This window comes from Salvelinus fontinalis, chromosome 7 (assembly GCF_029448725.1).
Source record: "Salvelinus fontinalis isolate EN_2023a chromosome 7, ASM2944872v1, whole genome shotgun sequence".
NCBI classification, from domain to species: domain Eukaryota; kingdom Metazoa; phylum Chordata; class Actinopteri; order Salmoniformes; family Salmonidae; genus Salvelinus; species Salvelinus fontinalis.
The window spans coordinates 1,752,566-1,772,708 of NC_074671.1; the positions used below are offsets into that span (position 1 = coordinate 1,752,566).

Consider the following 20,143-nt stretch of genomic DNA (forward strand, 5'->3'; position numbering starts at 1 on the left):
TCCTGTCTGGTTGGCGGCTCTGGCAGATCCTGTCTGGCTGACGGCTCTAGCGGCTCCTGTCTGGCTGACGGCTCTAGCGGCTCCTGTCTGGCTGACGGCTCTGTAGGCTCATGGCAGACGGGCGGCTTTGCAGGCTCATGGCAGACGGGCGGCTTTGCAGGCTCCTGGCAGACGGATGGCTCAGACGGCGCTGGGGAGACGGATGGCTCAGATGGCGCTGGGGAGACGGATGGCTCAGATGGCGCTGGGGAGACGGATGGCTCAGATGGCGCTGGGGAGACGGATGGCTCAGATGGCGCTGGGGAGACGGATGGCTCTGGCCGGATATGGCGCACTGTAGACCTGGTGCGTGGTGCCGGAACTGGAGGCACCGTGCTAATGACAAGCACCTTCCTACTAGTGCGGGGAGCAGGAACAGGGCACACTGTATTCTCAAAGCCTACTCTATCCCTGATGCGTGGTACCGGCACTGGTGACGCCGGGCTGAGGACAAGCACATCAGGATTAGTAGGGGGAGAATATACAGTGTGTATAGGGCTCTGGAGACGCACTGGTAGCTTAGTGCGTGGGGCCGGAACTGGAGGCACCGGGCTAGATACACGCACTACAGGGAGAGTGCGTGGAGGAGGAACAGGGCTCAGGATACGCACTGGTAGCCTAGTGCGTAGTGTATACACTGTAGGTACTAGGCTGGGGCGGGGAGGTGGTGCCGGAAATACCGGACCGTGGAGGCGTACTGGCACTCTTGAGCATTGAACCTGCCCAACCTTACCTGGTTGAATACCCCCGGTTGCCCGACCAGTGCGGGGAGGTGGAATAACCCGCACCGGCCTATGTAGGCGAACCGGGGAAACCATGCGTAAGGCAGGTGCCATGTATGCCGGCCCGAGGAGACGCACTGGAGACCAGACGCGTTGAGCCGGCCTCATGACACCTGGCTCAATACCCAATCTAGCCCTCCCAGTGCGGGGAGGTGGAATAACCCGCACTGGGCTATGCACTCGTACAGGAGACACCGTGCGCTCTACTGCGTAACACGGCGCCTGCCCGTACTCCCGCTCTCCACGGTAAGCCTGGGAAGTGGGCGCAGGTCTCCTACCTGCCCTTGGCCCACTATCTCCTAGCCCCCCCCCAAGAAATTTTTGGGAATTACTCACGGGCTTTTTTGGCTTCCGTGCCAGACGCGTTCCCTCATAGCTCCGGTTCCTCTCTCCGGTAGCCTCTGCTCTCCTCAGTGCCTCCAGCTGTTCCCATGGGAGGCGATCCCTCCCAGCTAGGATCTCCTCCCAAGTGTAGCAACCCTTTCCGTCCAAAACATCGTCCCATGTCCATTGCTCCTTCTTTTCCTGTCCCTTTCTCCTTTGACTACGCTGCTTGGCTCTGGAGAGGTGGGTGATTCTGTTATAACTGTCGCTTTCCTCATCCTCAGATGAGGTGAGGAGAGAGGGATCTGAAGACCAAAACGCAGGCTTTGGGAAATAAGCCATCTTTATTAAACAACGATGATGGCAAACACGAAACGAAACAAAACACTTTCAAACTACAAAATAACAAAACGACGTTGCCAAACCCTGAACATAAACTTACATAACTAAACATAAACTTACGTACAGGAAACAGACGACATCGAAACGAAAACGAAACAAACAAACGCTACAGTCCAGTGTGGTACGAACAAACATACTGACACAGGAGACAATCACCCACAAACAAACAGTGAGAATGCCCTACCTAAATATGACTCTTAATTAGAGGCAAACGCAAACCACCTGCCTCTAATCAAGAGCCATACCAGGCAAACCGAAACCAACATAGAAACAGATAACATAGAATGCCCACCCAACCTCACGTCCTGACCAACTAACACACAAAAACTAACATAAATAGGTCAGGAACGTGACAGTTTGTATGGTTATGGTTTGACAAAATACCATTATATTGCAACAAAATCAACAACAAAACAGCATTACCTGCAAGCCAAACAAACAATCCTTGCACCTTGTCAAACAAAATACACCTTGCACCTTGTCATGCCACCTCTGAGACGTTTAAGAAGACAATAGGACTCCTCTGCCTACCTTGGATGGTTTCACTCCTCTCTTGGTTGGAGAGGATGGATCTTGAGCCTGCAGGGAAATATCATAGAATCAGTTCAATATGACAAACTAATATGATAATAATTATCTGTAAGGATAATCACTATCATTACATAACAGTTATAGTACTGTATTTTTTATTACTGGCTTCTCAGTGATCTGCATTGATGTTTTCTGTGTGTTGTGGAGACCAGAGGCCTTGTTGTTTATATATATATATTTAGATCCTACAGAAGACAGACATAGAGCTATAGCAGAACTCTCCAACAATGTTCCTGGAGTTAAAACCTACAGGAGGGTAGATCTCCAGGTAGAGGTTTGGAGTTAATACCTACAGGAGGGTTTCTCTCCAGGAACAGGGTTGGAGTTAAAACCTACAGGAGGGTCTCTCTCCAGGAACAGGGTTGGAGTTAAAACCTACAGGAGGGTCTCTCTCCAGGAACAGGGTTGGAGTTAAAACCTACAGGAGGGTGTCTCTCCAGGAACGGGGTTGGAGTTAAAACCTACAGGAGGGTCTCTCTCCAGGAACAGGGTTGGAGTTAAAACCTACAGGAGGGTCACTCTCCAGGAACAGGGTTGGAGTTAAAACCTACAGGAGGGTGTCTCTCCAGGAACAGGGTTGGAGTTAAAACCTACAGGAGGGTATCTCTCCAGGAACAGGGTTGGAGTTAAAACCTACAGGAGGGTTTCTCTCCAGGAACAGGGTTGGAGTTAAAACCTCCAGGAGGGAATCTCTCCAGGAACAGGGTTGGAGTTAAAACCTACAGGAGGGTGTCTCTCCAGGAACAGGGTTGGAGTTAAAACCTACAGGAGGGTTGGAGTTAAAACCTCCAGGAGGGTATCTCTCCAGGAACAGGGTTGGAGTTAAAACCTACAGGAGGGTATCTCTCCAGGAACAGGGTTGGTGTTAAAACCTACAGGAGGGTCTCTCTCCAGGAAGAGGGTTGGAGAGTACTGATCTATAGATCCTTGAGATAAGATGGACATAGTTCTATAGCTCATAGATAAGATACTGTAGCACCTCTAACCCCAGGGCCAATGAGACACATCTCAGAGGAGCGAGCGAAGGAGTACTAACCGTTGACTCTGCAGCTGCTACCTTGGACAGATAGAGAGCAGATATAGCTCTGACAGAGACAGAAGCCTCCGGTTTCTCCCTGTCCGGGTTGAAGGAGGAGGAACTGGCATCTCTGAGGTCTGAGATCGACTTCCTCTTGTCATCTACGGAAACATCAGGGGGACAGACAGTTTTTTTTTGCACACACTTTCCCATTGATATCTTACAAGACATTCTTAGCTGTGATGCACTGCAAATTTACACCATTTCACAGTTTTACCCCACTTCATTGTGATGATAGTGTATCTTAATGTACTGTGTGTAACCCTAACCTATTACGTATCCGTCCACTCACAGAGTTTCTAAACCCAGAGGCGCAACATGGTGAGACTTCCGGGAACGCTTGTGAAACAGACCGAACAGACCAGGCTGGAGTTTGGGGTTTGAGAAGTCAATGAGAGAAGTGAAGAATTCTTCCTTAGTTGTTCATTTTCTCCAAATCTAAAGGCACAAACCCTGATTGGAGCCGATGTCTTAAATAGTTGAACATGTTATTACTCCAACCTCATGAACGTGACAAACTGACATGTTTTCGTCTTCGTCAAAAACAGCTTTATATCGACGGACTGCCTTTGATTTGATGGCCGGCACACACGCGGTTCTGCGCGAGACGACAGTTAGACCCGATGACTTGTTTCTACGCACGAGCTTAGCTAGCCTACGCTGCCATGACATCACCTACAAATGTGATCGGGGATTTCTATTGGACAAGCAGTTTCTGCCTATCTTCATACTGTAGTGTCTTTGGTCGGTTCGGTACTAGAATTTTTAAAATTCTCTCTCTCTCTCTCTCTCTCTCTCTCTCTCTCTCTCTCTCTCTCTCTCTTTCTCTCTCTCTCTCTCTCTCTCTCTCTCTCTCTCTCTCTCTCTCTCTCTCTCTCTCTCTCTCTCTCTCTCTCTCTCTCTCTCTCTCTCTCTCTCTCTCTCTCTCTCTCTCTCTCTCTCTCTCTCTCTCTCTCTCTCTCTCTCTCTCTCTCTCTCTCTCGGGTCACACACACCACATCTTGTCTATAGAATGCCAGCTTTTAGATTTTTATCACCAAGTCATTGTCAGCTCAAGCTATCGCTAGCAAAACCCTTTTCCTTAACCAGACGCCCAGACTAACTGCAGGGTGCTAGAGTGGACACCATAAAACGCAGCCTTAGCAGGCCAGTCTTACTCTTAGTTAAATATATAACAGTTTACTATTAATATCAAACAAATCAGGTAATTATGTAATTTTCCTCTGACACAGGGCAGCCCCTTTATAGAGCTAAGAGCCAAGATCCTGCTACATCTACTCATTCACTGCTGCAGCTGTCTGGTCTGCATTAGTCCCCACTCACTCATATCACAGTGCCATCCGTTTTGTTACCAAAGCCCCTTATACCACCCACCACTGCGACCTGTATGCTCTAGTCGGCTGGCCCTCGCTACATATTCGTCGCCAGACCCACTAGCTCCAGGTCATCTATAAGTCAATCTATAAGTCTATGCTAGGTAAAGCTCTGCCTTATCTCAGCTCACTGGTCACGATAACAACACCCACCCGTAGCACGCGCTCCAGCAGGTATATCTCACTGGTCATCCCCAAAGCCAACACCTCCTTTGTCTGCCTTTCCTTCCAGTTCTCTGCTGCCAGTGACTGGAACAAATTGAAAAAATCGCTGAAGCTGGAGACTAATATTTCCCTCACTAACTTTAAACATCAGCTATCTGAGCAGCTAACTGATTGCTGCAGCTGTACATAGCCCATCTGTAAATAGCCCACCCAATCTACCTACCTCATCCCCATATTGTTTTTATTTACTTTCTGCTCTTTTGCACACCAGTATCACTACTTACACACCATCATCTGCTCATCTATCACTCCAGTGTTAATCTGCTAATTGTAATTACTTCGCTACTATGGTCTATTTATTGCCTTACCTCCTCACGCCATTTGCACACACTGTATATAGACTTTCTTTATTCTACTGTATTATTGACTGTACGGTTGTTTATTCCATGTAACTCTGTGTTGTTGTTTTTGTCGCACTGCTTTGCTTTATCTTGGCCAGGTCACAGTTGTAAATGAGAACTTGTTCTCAGCTGGCCTACCTGGTTAAATAAAGGTGAAATTAAAAATAATTTAAAAAATGTGGTACACAAGAACTTCTTGACAATTAACTGAAAATGACACAAGAATTTTGCTGATATCGTTCATTATAAGTAGCCTATACTAGAGAAATGTCAAATTTGAAATGAAATACGTTTGTTAATCTTTTTATTTTTTATTTTTTATGGGACAAATGATGGCTTCACACTACCAGTTCAAAGGACAATAAAAACTGTGGTGCACATTCATGTTAGAAACTTAGCGTTCTATTTATCAGGGGCAGTATTGAGTAGCTTGGATGAAAGGTGCACAGAGGTGCCCAGAGTAAACGGCCTGCTCCTCAGTCCCAGTTACTAATATATGCATATTATTATTAGTATTGAATAGAAAACACTCTGAAGTTTCTAAAACTGTTTGAATTATGTCTGTGAGTATAACAGAATTCATATGGCAGGCAAAAACCTGAGAAGTTCCACTTCCTGTTTGGATTTTTTCTGGGGGTGGCAGATTTTCAACCTGAAATTACAGCGAGATATGGATGAAAGCGCGAAGCTTTTAATCAGGGCGAGCGGAAAACATGACCGAATACAAACAGTGCAGCTATTCCCTCCGCAAGGCAGTCAAAACAAGCAAAGCGTCAGTATAGAGAAGAAGTAGAGTCGCAATTCAACGGCTCAAACACGAGACGTATGTGGCAGGGTCTACAGGATCTTGATGCTTGACATCATGGGAAAATCAAAAGAAATCAGACAAGACCTCAGAAAAACATTGTAGACCTCCACAAGTCTGGTTCATCCTAGGGAGCAATTTACAAATGCCTAAAGGTACCACGTTCATCTGTACAAACAATAGTACGCAAGTATAAACACCATGGGACCACGCAGCCGTCATACCGCTCCTAGAGATAAATGTACTTTGGTGCGAAAAGTGCAAATCAATCCCAGAACAACAGCAAAGGGCCGTGTGAAGATGCTGGAGGAAACAGGTACAAAAGTATCTATATCCACAGTAAAACGAGTCCTATATCGACATAACCTGAAATGCTGCTCAGCAAGGAAGAAGACACTGCTCCAAAACCGCCATAAAAAAGACAGACTACGATTTGCAACTACACATGGGGACAAAGATCGTACTTTTTGGAGAAATGTCCTCTGGTCTGATGAAACAAAAATGGAACTGTTTGGCCATAATGACCATCGTTATGTTTGGAGGAAAAAGGGGGAGGCTTGCAAGCCGAATAACACCATCCCAACCGTGAAGCACGGGGGTGGTAGCATCATGTTGTGGGGGGTGCTTTGCTGCAGGAGGGACTGGTGCACTTTACAAAATAGATGGCATCATGAGACAGGAAAATTATGTGGATATATTGAAGCAACATCTCAAGACGTCAGTGGCAGAATGGCAACAACAGGTACAACAGACTCAAGGTATTGGAGTGGCCATCACAAAGCCTTGACCTCAATCCTATAGAAAACCTGTGGGCAGAACTGAAAAAGCATGTGCGAGCAAGGAGGCCTACAAACCTGACTCAGTTAAACCAGCTCTGTCAGGAGGAATAGTTCAAAATTCATCCAACTTATTGTGGGAAGCTAGTGGAAGGCTACCTGACACGTTTGACCCAAGTTAAACAATTTAAAGGCAATGCTACCAAATACTAATTGAGTGTATGTAAACTTCTGACTCACTGGGAATGTGATGAAAGAAATAAAAGCTGAAATAAATCATTCTCTCTACTATTAATCTGACATTTCACATTCTTAAAATAAAGTGGTTATACTAACTGACCTAAGACAGGGAATTTTTACTAGGATTAAATGTCAGGAATTGAGAAAAGTGAGTTTAAATATATTTGGCTAAGGTGTATATACACTTCTGATTTCAACTGTAACTTGGCAAATCAGTTAAGAACAAATTTTATACTATAATAGTACGCAAGTATAAACACCATGGGACCACGCAGCCGTCATACCGCTCAGGAAGGAGACGCGTTCTGTCTCCTAGAGATGAATGTACTGTGGTGTGTACTGTACTGTACTTTGGTGCGAAAAGTGCAAATCAATCCCAGAACAACAGCAAAGGACCTTGTGAAGATGAAGTTCCATGTAGTCATGGCTCTATGTAGTACTGTGGAATAGAGTTCCATGTAGTCATGGCTCTATGTAGTACTGTGGAATAGAGTTCCATGTAGTCATGGCTCTATGTAGTACTGTGGAATAGAGTTCCATGTAGCCATGGCTCTATGTAGTACTGTGGAATAGAGTTCCATGTAGTCATGGCTCTATGTAGTACTGTGGAATAGAGTTCCATGTAGTCATGGCTCTATGTAGTACTGTGGAATAGAGTTCCATGTAGTCATGGCTCTATGTAGTACTGTGGAATAGAGTTCCATGTAGTCGTGGCTCTATGTAGTACTGTGGAATAGAGTTCCATGTAGTCATGGCTCTATGTAGTACTGTGGAATAGAGTTCCATGTAGTCATGGCTCTATGTAGTACTGTGGAATAGAGTTCCATGTAGTCATGGCTCTATGTAGTACTGTGGAATAGAGTTCCATGTAGTCATGGCTCTATGTAGTACTGTGGAATAGAGTTCCATGTAGTCATGGCTCTATGTAGTACTGTGGAATAGAGTTCCATGTAGTCATTGCTCTATGTAGTACTGTGGACTAGAGTTCCATGTAGTCATGGCTCTATGTAGTACTGTGGAATAGAGTTCCATGTAGTCATGGCTCTATGTAGTACTGTGGAATAGAGTTCCATGTAGTCATGGCTCTATGTAGTACTGTGGAATAGAGTTCCATGGAGTCATGGCTCTATGTAGTACTGTGGAATAGAGTTCCATGTAGTCATGGCTCTATGTAGTACTGTGGAATAGAGTTCCATGTAGTCATGGCTCTATGTAGTACTGTGGAATAGAGTTCCATGTAGTCATGGCTCTATGTAGTACTGTGGAATAGAGTTCCATGTAGTCATGGCTCTATGTAGTACTGTGGAATAGAGTTCCATGTAGTCATGGCTCTATGTAGTACTGTGGAATAGAGTTCCATGTAGTCGTGGCTCTATGTAGTACTGTGGAATAGAGTTCCATGTAGTCGTGGCTCTATGTAGTACTGTGGAATAGAGTTCCATGTAGTCGTGGCTCTATGTAGTACTGTGGAATAGAGTTCCATGTAGTCGTGGCTCTATGTAGTACTGTGGAATAGAGTTCCATGTAGTCGTGGCTCTATGTAGTACTGTGGAATAGAGTTCCATGTAGTCGTGGCTCTATGTAGTACTGTGGAATAGAGTTCCATGTAGTCGTGGCTCTATGTAGTACTGTGGAATAGAGTTCCATGTAGTCATGGCTCTATGTAGTACTGTGGAATAGAGTTCCATGTAGTCATGGCTCTGTGTAGTACTGTGGAATAGAGTTCCATGTAGTCATGGCTCTATGTAGTACTGTGGAATAGAGTTCCATGTAGTCATGGCTCTATGTAGCACTGTGGAATAGAGTTCCATGTAGTCATGGCTCTATGTAGTACTGTGGAATAGAGTTCCATGTAGTCATGGCTCTATGTAGTACTGTGGAATAGAGTTCCATGTAGTCATGGCTCTATGTAGTACTGTGGAATAGAGTTCCATGTAGTCATGGCTCTATGTAGTACTGTGGAATAGAGTTCCATGTAGTCATGGCTCTATGTAGTACTGTGGAATAGAGTTCCATGTAGTCATGGCTCTATGTAGTACTGTGGAATAGAGTTCCATGTAGTCATGGCTCTATGTAGTACTGTGGAATAGAGTTCCATGTAGTCATGGCTCTATGTAGTACTGTGGAATAGAGTTCCATGTAGTCATGGCTCTATGTAGTACTGTGGAATAGAGTTCCATGTAGTCATGGCTCTATGTAGTACTGTGGAATAGAGTTCCATGTAGTCATGGCTCTATGTAGTACTGTGGAATAGAGTTCCATGGAGTCATGGCTCTATGTAGTACTGTGGACTAGAGTTCCATGTAGTCATGGCTCTATGTAGTACTGTGGAATAAAGTTCCATGTAGTCATGGCTCTATGTAGTACTGTGGAATAGAGTTCCATGTAGTCATGGCTCTATGTAGTACTGTGGAATAAAGTTCCATGTAGTCGTGGCTCTATGTAGTACTGTGGAATAGAGTTCCATGTAGTCATGGCTCTATGTAGTACTGTGGAATAGAGTTCCATGTAGTCATGGCTCTATGTAGTACTGTGGAATAGAGTTCCATGTAGTCATGGCTCTATGTAGTACTGTGGAATAGAGTTCCATGTAGTCATGGCTCTATGTAGTACTGTGGAATAGAGTTCCATGTAGTCATGGCTCTATGTAGTACTGTGGAATAGAGTTCCATGTAGTCATGGCTCTATGTAGTACTGTGGAATAGAGTTCCATGTAGTCATGGCTCTATGTAGTACTGTGGAATAGAGTTCCATGTAGTCATGGCTCTATGTAGTACTGTGGAATAGAGTTCCATGTAGTCATGGCTCTATGTAGTACTGTGGAATAGAGTTCCATGTAGCAATGGCTCTATGTAGTACTGTGGAATAGAGTTCCATGTAGTCATGGCTCTATGTAGTACTGTGGAATAGAGTTCCATGTAGTCATGGCTCTATGTAGTACTGTGGAATAGAGTTCCATGTAGTCATGGCTCTATGTAGTACTGTGGAATAGAGTTCCATGTAGTCGTGGCTCTATGTAGTACTGTGGAATAGAGTTCCATGTAGTCGTGGCTCTATGTAGTACTGTGGAATAGAGTTCCATGTAGTCATGGCTCTATGTAGTACTGTGGAATAGAGTTCCATGTAGTCATGGCTCTGTGTAGTACTGTGGAATAGAGTTCCATGTAGTCATGGCTCTATGTAGTACTGTGGAATAGAGTTCCATGTAGTCATGGCTCTATGTAGCACTGTGGAATAGAGTTCCATGTAGTCATGGCTCTATGTAGTACTGTGGAATAGAGTTCCATGTAGTCATGGCTCTATGTAGTACTGTGGAATAGAGTTCCATGTAGTCATGGCTCTATGTAGTACTGTGGAATAGAGTTCCATGTAGTCATGGCTCTATGTAGTACTGTGGAATAGAGTTCCATGTAGTCATGGCTCTATGTAGTACTGTGGAATAGAGTTCCATGTAGTCATGGCTCTATGTAGTACTGTGGAATAGAGTTCCATGTAGTCATGGCTCTATGTAGTACTGTGGAATAGAGTTCCATGTAGTCATGGCTCTATGTAGTACTGTGGAATAGAGTTCCATGTAGTCATGGCTCTATGTAGTACTGTGGAATAGAGTTCCATGTAGTCATGGCTCTATGTAGTACTGTGGAATAGAGTTCCATGTAGTCGTGGCTCTATGTCGTACTGTGGAATAGAGTTCCATGTAGTCGTGGCTCTATGTAGTACTGTGGAATAGAGTTCCATGTAGTCATGGCTCTATGTAGTACTGTGGAATAGAGTTCCATGTAGTCATGGCTCTATGTAGTACTGTGGAATAGAGTTCCATGTAGTCATGGCTCTATGTAGTACTGTGGAATAGAGTTCCATGTAGTCATGGCTCTATGTAGTACTGTGGAATAGAGTTCCATGTAGTCATTGCTCTATGTAGTACTGTGGACTAGAGTTCCATGTAGTCATGGCTCTATGTAGTACTGTGGACTAGAGTTCCATGTAGTCATGGCTCTATGTAGTACTGTGGAATAGAGTTCCATGTAGTCATGGCTCTATGTAGTACTGTGGAATAGAGTTCCATGTAGTCATGGCTCTATGTAGTACTGTGGAATAGAGTTCCATGTAGTCATGGCTCTATGTAGTACTGTGGAATAGAGTTCCATGTAGTCATGGCTCTATGTAGTACTGTGGAATAGAGTTCCATGTAGTCGTGGCTCTATGTAGTACTGTGGAATAGAGTTCCATGTAGTCGTGGCTCTATGTAGTACTGTGGAATAGAGTTCCATGTAGTCGTGGCTCTATGTAGTACTGTGGAATAGAGTTCCATGTAGTCGTGGCTCTATGTAGTACTGTGGAATAGAGTTCCATGTAGTCATGGCTCTATGTAGTACTGTGGAATAGAGTTCCATGTAGTCATGGCTCTGTGTAGTACTGTGGAATAGAGTTCCATGTAGTCATGGCTCTATGTAGCACTGTGGAATAGAGTTCCATGTAGTCATGGCTCTATGTAGCACTGTGGAATAGAGTTCCATGTAGTCATGGCTCTATGTAGTACTGTGGAATAGAGTTCCATGTAGTCATGGCTCTATGTAGTACTGTGGAATAGAGTTCCATGTAGTCATGGCTCTATGTAGTACTGTGGAAAAGAGTTCCATGTAGTCATGGCTCTATGTAGTACTGTGGAATAGAGTTCCATGTAGTCATGGCTCTATGTAGTACTGTGGAATAGAGTTCCATGTAGTCATGGCTCTATGTAGTACTGTGGAATAGAGTTCCATGTAGTCATGGCTCTATGTAGTACTGTGGAATAGAGTTCCATGTAGTCATGGCTCTATGTAGTACTGTGGAATAGAGTTCCATGTAGCAATGGCTCTATGTAGTACTGTGGAATAGAGTTCCATGTAGTCATGGCTCTATGTAGTACTGTGGAATAGAGTTCCATGTAGTCATGGCTCTATGTAGTACTGTGGAATAGAGTTCCATGTAGTCATGGCTCTATGTAGTACTGTGGAATAGAGTTCCATGTAGTCATGGCTCTATGTAGTACTGTGGAATAGAGTTCCATGTAGTCGTGGCTCTATGTAGTACTGTGGAATAGAGTTCCATGTAGTCATGGCTCTATGTAGTACTGTGGAATAGAGTTCCATGTAGTCATGGCTCTGTGTAGTACTGTGGAATAGAGTTCCATGTAGTCATGGCTCTATGTAGTACTGTGGAATAGAGTTCCATGTAGTCATGGCTCTATGTAGCACTGTGGAATAGAGTTCCATGTAGTCATGGCTCTATGTAGTACTGTGGAATAGAGTTCCATGTAGTCATGGCTCTATGTAGTACTGTGGAATAGAGTTCCATGTAGTCATGGCTCTATGTAGTACTGTGGAATAGAGTTCCATGTAGTCATGGCTCTATGTAGTACTGTGGAATAGAGTTCCATGTAGTCATGGCTCTATGTAGTACTGTGGAATAGAGTTCCATGTAGTCATGGCTCTATGTAGTACTGTGGAATAGAGTTCCATGTAGTCATGGCTCTATGTAGTACTGTGGAATAGAGTTCCATGTAGTCATGGCTCTATGTAGTACTGTGGAATAGAGTTCCATGTAGTCATGGCTCTATGTAGTACTGTGGAATAGAGTTCCATGTAGTCGTGGCTCTATGTAGTACTGTGGAATAGAGTTCCATGTAGTCGTGGCTCTATGTAGTACTGTGGAATAGAGTTCCATGTAGTCATGGCTCTATGTAGTACTGTGGAATAGAGTTCCATGTAGTCATGGCTCTGTGTAGTACTGTGGAATAGAGTTCCATGTAGTCATGGCTCTATGTAGTACTGTGGAATAGAGTTCCATGTAGTCATGGCTCTATGTAGCACTGTGGAATAGAGTTCCATGTAGTCATGGCTCTATGTAGTACTGTGGAATAGAGTTCCATGTAGTCATGGCTCTATGTAGTACTGTGGAATAGAGTTCCATGTAGTCATGGCTCTATGTAGTACTGTGGAATAGAGTTCCATGTAGTCATGGCTCTATGTAGTACTGTGGAATAGAGTTCCATGTAGTCATGGCTCTATGTAGTACTGTGGAATAGAGTTCCATGTAGTCATGGCTCTATGTAGTACTGTGGAATAGAGTTCCATGTAGTCATGGCTCTATGTAGTACTGTGGAATAGAGTTCCATGTAGTCATGGCTCTATGTAGTACTGTGGAATAGAGTTCCATGTAGCCATGGCTCTATGTAGTACTGTGGAATAGAGTTCCATGTAGTCATGGCTCTATGTAGTACTGTGGAATAGAGTTCCATGTAGTCATGGCTCTATGTAGTACTGTGGAATAGAGTTCCATGTAGTCATGGCTCTATGTAGTACTGTGGAATAGAGTTCCATGTAGTCGTGGCTCTATGTAGTACTGTGGAATAGAGTTCCATGTAGTCGTGGCTCTATGTAGTACTGTGGAATAGAGTTCCATGTAGTCATGGCTCTATGTAGTACTGTGGAATAGAGTTCCATGTAGTCATGGCTCTGTGTAGTACTGTGGAATAGAGTTCCATGTAGTCATGGCTCTATGTAGTACTGTGGAATAGAGTTCCATGTAGTCATGGCTCTATGTAGCACTGTGGAATAGAGTTCCATGTAGTCATGGCTCTATGTAGTACTGTGGAATAGAGTTCCATGTAGTCATGGCTCTATGTAGTACTGTGGAATAGAGTTCCATGTAGTCATGGCTCTATGTAGTACTGTGGAATAGAGTTCCATGTAGTCATGGCTCTATGTAGTACTGTGGAATAGAGTTCCATGTAGTCATGGCTCTATGTAGTACTGTGGAATAGAGTTCCATGTAGTCATGGCTCTATGTAGTACTGTGGAATAGAGTTCCATGTAGTCATGGCTCTATGTAGTACTGTGGAATAGAGTTCCATGTAGTCATGGCTCTATGTAGTACTGTGGAATAGAGTTCCATGGAGTCATGGCTCTATGTAGTACTGTGGACTAGAGTTCCATGTAGTCATGGCTCTATGTAGTACTGTGGAATAAAGTTCCATGTAGTCATGGCTCTATGTAGTACTGTGGAATAGAGTTCCATGTAGTCATGGCTCTATGTAGTACTGTGGAATAAAGTTCCATGTAGTCGTGGCTCTATGTAGTACTGTGGAATAGAGTTCCATGTAGTCATGGCTCTATGTAGTACTGTGGAATAGAGTTCCATGTAGTCATGGCTCTATATAGTACTGTGGAATAGAGTTCCATGTAGTCATGGCTCTATGTAGTACTGTGGAATAGAGTTCCATGTAGTCATGGCTCTATATAGTACTGTGGAATAGAGTTCCATGTAGTCATGGCTCTATGTAGTACTGTGGAATAGAGTTCCATGTAGTCATGGCTCTATGTAGTACTGTGGAATAGAGTTCCATGTAGTCATGGCTCTATGTAGTACTGTGGAATAGAGTTCCATGTAGTCGTGGCTCTATGTAGTACTGTGGAATAGAGTTCCATGTAGTCATGGCTCTATGTAGTACTGTGGAATAGAGTTCCATGTAGTCATGGCTCTATGTAGTACTGTGGAATAGAGTTCCATGTAGTCGTGGCTCTATGTAGTACTGTGGAATAGAGTTCCATGTAGTCATGGCTCTATGTAGTACTGTGGAATAGAGTTCCATGTAGTCATGGCTCTATGTAGTACTGTGGAATAGAGTTCCATGTAATCATGGCTCTATATAGTACTGTGGAATAGAGTTCCATGTAGTCATGGCTCTATATAGTACTGTGGAATAGAGTTCCATGTAGTCATGGCTCTATGTAGTACTGTGGAATAGAGTTCCATGTAGTCATGGCTCTATGTAGTACTGTGGAATAGAGTTCCATGTAGTCATGGCTCTATGTAGTACTGTGGAATAGAGTTCCATGTAGTCATGGCTCTATGTAGTACTGTGGAATAGAGTTCCATGTAGTCATGGCTCTATGTAGTACTGTGGAATAGAGTTCCATGTAGTCATGGCTCTATGTAGTACTGTGGAATAGAGTTCCATGTAGTCATGGCTCTATGTAGTACTGTGGAATAGAGTTCCATGTAGTCATGGCTCTATGTAGTACTGTGGAATAGAGTTCCATGTAGTCATGGCTCTATGTAGTACTGTGGAATAGAGTTCCATGTAGTCATGGCTCTATGTAGTACTGTGGAATAGAGTTCCATGTAGTCATGGCTCTATGTAGTACTGTGGACTAGAGTTCCATGTAGTCGTGGCTCTATGTAGCACTGTGGAATAGAGTTCCATGTAGTCGTGGCTCTATGTAGTACTGTGGAATAGAGTTCCATGTAGTCATGGCTCTATGTAGTACTGTGGAATAGAGTTCCATGTAGTCATGGCTCTATGTAGCACTGTGGAATAGAGTTCCATGTAGTCGTGGCTCTATGTAGTACTGTGGAATAGAGTTCCATGTAGTCGTGGCTCTATGTAGTACTGTGGAATAGAGTTCCATGTAGTCATGGCTCTATGTAGTACTGTGGAATAGAGTTCCATGTAGTCATGGCTCTATGTAGTACTGTGGAATAAAGTTCCATGTAGTCATGGCTCTATGTAGTACTGTGGAATAAAGTTCCATGTAGTCATGGCTCTATGTAGTACTGTGGAATAGAGTTCCATGTAGTCATGGCTCTATGTAGTACTGTGGAATAGAGTTCCATGTAGTCATGGCTCTATGTAGTACTGTGGAATAGAGTTCCATGTAGTCATGGCTCTATGTAGTACTGTGGAATAGAGTTCCATGTAGTCATGGCTCTATGTAGTACTGTGGAATAGAGTTCCATGTAGTCATGGCTCTATGTAGTACTGTGGAATAGAGTTCCATGTAGTCATGGCTCTATGTAGTACTGTGGAATAGAGTTCCATGTAGTCATGGCTCTATGTAGTACTGTGGAATAGAGTTCCATGTAGTCATGGCTCTATGTAGTACTGTGGAATAGAGTTCCATGTAGTCATGGCTCTATGTAGTACTGTGGAATAGAGTTCCATGTAGTCATGGCTCTATGTAGTACTGTGGAATAAAGTTCCATGTAGTCATGGCTCTATGTAGTACTGTGGAATAAAGTTCCATGTAGTCATGGCTCTATGTAGTACTGTGGAATAGAGTTCCATGTAGTCATGGCTCTATGTAGTACTGTGGAATAGAGTTCCATGTAGTCATGGCTCTATGTAGTACTGTGGAATAGAGTTCCATGTAGTCATGGCTCTATGTAGTACTGTGGAATAGAGTTCCATGTAGTCATGGCTCTATGTAGCACTGTGGAATAGAGTTCCATGTAGCCATGGCTCTATGTAGTACTGTGGAATAGAGTTCCATGTAGTCATGGCTCTATGTAGTACTGTGGAATAGAGTTCCATGTAGTCATGGCTCTATGTAGCACTGTGGAATAGAGTTCCATGTAGTCATGGCTCTATGTAGTACTGTGGAATAGAGTTCCATGTAGCCATGGCTCTATGTAGTACTGTGGAATAGAGTTCCATGTAGTCATGGCTCTATGTAGCACTGTGGAATAGAGTTCCATGTAGTCATGGCTCTATGTAGTACTGTGGAATAGAGTTCCATGTAGTCATGGCTCTATGTAGTACTGTGGAATAGAGTTCCATGTAGTCATGGCTCTATGTAGTACTGTAGAATAGAGTTCCATGTAGTCATGGCTCTATGTAGTACTGTGCTCCTCCCATAGTCTGTTCTGCTGGCTGGAGTGTTTACGGACATATTCAATCTCTCCCTCGCCCAGTCTGCTGTCCCCCACTTGCTCCAAGATGGCCACCATTGTTCCTGTTCTCAAGAAGTCAAAGGTATCTGGACTAAATGACTATCGCCCCATAGCACTCACTTCTGTCATCATGAAGTGCTTTGAGAGGCTAGTTAAGGATCATATCACCTCTACCTTACCTGACACCCTAGACCCACTCCAATTTGCTTACCGCCCCAATAGGTCCATAGACGATGTATTTGCCATCACACTGCATTGTCTCATCTGGACAAGAGGAATACCTATGTAAGAATGCTGTTCATTGACTACAGCTCAGCATTTAACACCATAGTACCCTCCAAACTTGTCATTAAGCTCGAGACCTTGGGTCTTGACCCCGCCCTGTGCAACTGGGTCCTGGACTTCCTGACAGGCCGCCCCCAGGTGGTGAAGGTAGGAAACAACATCTCCACCCCGCTGATCCTCAACACTGGGGCCCCACAAGGGTGCGTTCTCAGCCCCCTCCTGTACTCCCTGTTCACCCACGACTGCGTGGCCACGCACGCTTCCAACTCAATCATCAAGTTTACAGACGACACTACAGTGGTAGGCCTGATTACCAACAACGACGAGACGGCCTACAGGGAGGAGGTGAGGGCCCTCGGAGTGTGGTGTCAGGAAAATAACCTCACACTCAACATCAACATAACAAAGGAGATGATCGTGGACTTCAGGAAACAGCAGAGGGAGCAGCCCCCTATCCACATCGGCGGGACAGTAGTGGAGAAGGTGGAAAGTTTTAAGTTCCTCGGTGTACACATCACTGACAAACTGAAATGGTCCACCCACACAGACAGCGTTGTGGAGAAGGCACAACAGAGTCTCTTCAACCTCAGAAGGCTGAAGAAATTTGTCTTGTCTTCTAAAAGACTCTTATACAGATCCACAATCGAGAGCTTCCTGTCGGGCTGTATCACCGCCTGGTACGGCAACTGCTCCGCCCACAACCGTAAGGCTCTCCAGAGGGTAGTGAGGTCTGCACAACACATCACCGGGGGCAAACTACCTGCCCTCCAGGACACCTACACCACCCGATGTCACAGGAAGGCCAAAAAGATCATCAAGGACAACAACCACCCGAGCCACTGCCTGTTCACCCCGCTATCATCCAGAAGGCGAGGTCAGTACAGGTGCATCAAAGCAGGGACCGAGAGACTGAAAAACAGCTTCTATCTCAAGGCCATCAGACTGTTAAACAGCCATCACTAACATTGAGTGGCTGCTGCCTACATACAGACTCAAATCTCTGGTCACTTTAATAAATGGACTTAATAAAGGGATCACTAGTCACTTTAAATAACGCCACTTTAATAATGTTTACATATCCTACATTACTCATCTCATATGTATATACTGTATTCTATACCATCTACTGCATCTTGCCTATGCCACACGCCATCACTCATCCATAAATGTATATATAAATATTCTATTCATCCCTTTACATTTGTGTGTATTTGTATGTATAAGGTAGTTGTTGTGAATTTGTTAGATTACTTGTTAGATATTACTACACGGTCGGAACTAGAAGCACAAGCATTTCTCTACACTCGCATTAACATCTGCTAAGGATCTGCAGAGAAGAATGGGAGAAACTCCCCAAATACAGGTGTGCCAAGCTTGTAGCGTCATACCCAAGAAGACTCGAGGCTGTAATCGCTGCCAAAGGTGCTTCAACAAAGTACTGAGTAAAGGGTCTGAATACTAATGTACATTTAATATTTCAGTTTTTATTTTTAATACATTCGCAAAAATGTGATATTTCACATATTTTATTTGTAATACATTTTGCACACACACAAAAAAAGCAGTTTTTAATTTGTCATTATGGGGTATTGTGTGTAGACATGTTTTGATGTATTATTCATTTTAGGATAAGGCTGTAACGTAACAAAATGTGGAAAAGGTCAAGAGGTCTGAATACTTTCAGAATGCACTGTAGATACATACACAGTACCAGTCAAAAGTTTTGACACACCTACTCAATCCAGGGTTTTTCTTAATTTGTACTATTTTCTACATTGTAGAATAATAGTGAAGATATCAAAACTATGAAATAACACATATGGAATCATGTAGTAACCCAAAAAGTGTTAAACAAATCAAAATATATTTTATATTTGACATTCTTCATAGTAGCCACCCTTTGCCATGATGACAGCTTTGCACATTCTTGGCGTTCTCTTAACCATGAATTGCTAACAACCCTGTTTAAAATCCGGTATGTGGTTCTCGGTAACCGCCGGACGGCTCATGACAAGAGGCGTGGAGTGTGTTGTGTACGTACCTCCAATCAAGTTGATTTGTGATTTTCCATCGAGATTTGTGTCATATTGGATTAGATATGATGGTAGGGAGATTTGTGTCATATTGGATTAGATATGATGGTAGGGAGATTTGTGTCATATTGGATTAGATATGATGGTAGGGAGATTTGTGTCATATTGGATTAGATATGATGGTAGGGAGATTTGTGTCATATTGGATTAGATATGATGGTAGGGAGATTTGTGTCATATTGGATTAGATATGATGGTAGGGAGATTTGAATTTAACATTGAGCTTCAACCAATACCTATCGTCACGTCTATAATACACATCATTACCAACAGTATGTGGACACCTGCTTGTCGAACATCTCATTCCAAAATCATGGGCAGTAAAATGGAGTTGGTGCCCCCCCTTTGCTCTATAACAGCCTCCACTCTTCTGGGAAGGCTTTCCATAGATGTTGGAACATTGCTGTTATAACAGCCTCCACTCTTCTGGGAAGGCTTTCCACTAGATGTTGGAACATTGCTGCTATAACAGCCTCCACTCTTCTGGGAAGGCTTTCCACTAGATGATGGAACATTGCTGCTATAACAGCCTCCGCTCTTCTGGGAAGGCTTTCCACTAGATGTTGGAACATTGCTGCTATAACAGCCTCCACTCTTCTGGGAAGGCTTTCCACTAGATGTTGGAACATTGCTGCTATAACAGCCTCCGCTCTTCTGGGAAGGCTTTCCACTAGATGTTGGAACATTGCTGCTATAACAGCCTCCACTCTTCTGGGAAGGCTTTCCACTAGAAGATGGAACATTGCTGCTATAACAGCCTCCACTCTTCTGGGAAGGCTTTCCACTAGATGTTGGAACATTGCTGCTATAACAGCCTCCACTCTTCTGGGAAGGCTTTCCACTAGATGTTGGAACATTGCTGCTGTAACAGCCTCCACTCTTCTGGGAAGGCTTTCCACTAGATGTTGGAACATTGCTGTTATAACAGCCTCCACTCTTCTGGGAAGGCTTTCCACTAGATGTTGGAACATTGCTGCCATAACAGCCTCCACTCTTCTGGGAAGGCTTTCCACTAGATGTTGGAACATTGCTGCAGGGACTTGCTTCCATTTAGCCACAAGAGTATTAGCGAGCT

The 20,143-nt window shown here is 43.9% G+C and overlaps 1 protein-coding gene across 4 annotated transcripts in view; it reads right to left on the reverse strand.

The window, feature by feature from the left end:
• LOC129858923 (LIM domain and actin-binding protein 1-like) overlaps positions 1 to 20,143 on the reverse strand; it is an 84,119-nt gene that overhangs the window by 15,738 nt on the left and 48,238 nt on the right. For all 4 annotated transcript variants that reach the window (XM_055928159.1, XM_055928158.1, XM_055928161.1 and 1 more), the window contains exons 6-7: positions 3,175 to 3,317; positions 2,079 to 2,126 (exon numbers count right to left, since the gene is read on the reverse strand). In XM_055928159.1, coding sequence (XP_055784134.1) covers positions 2,079 to 2,126; positions 3,175 to 3,317 — 191 coding nt within the window. The remainder of the gene's footprint in view (positions 1 to 2,078; positions 2,127 to 3,174; positions 3,318 to 20,143) is intronic.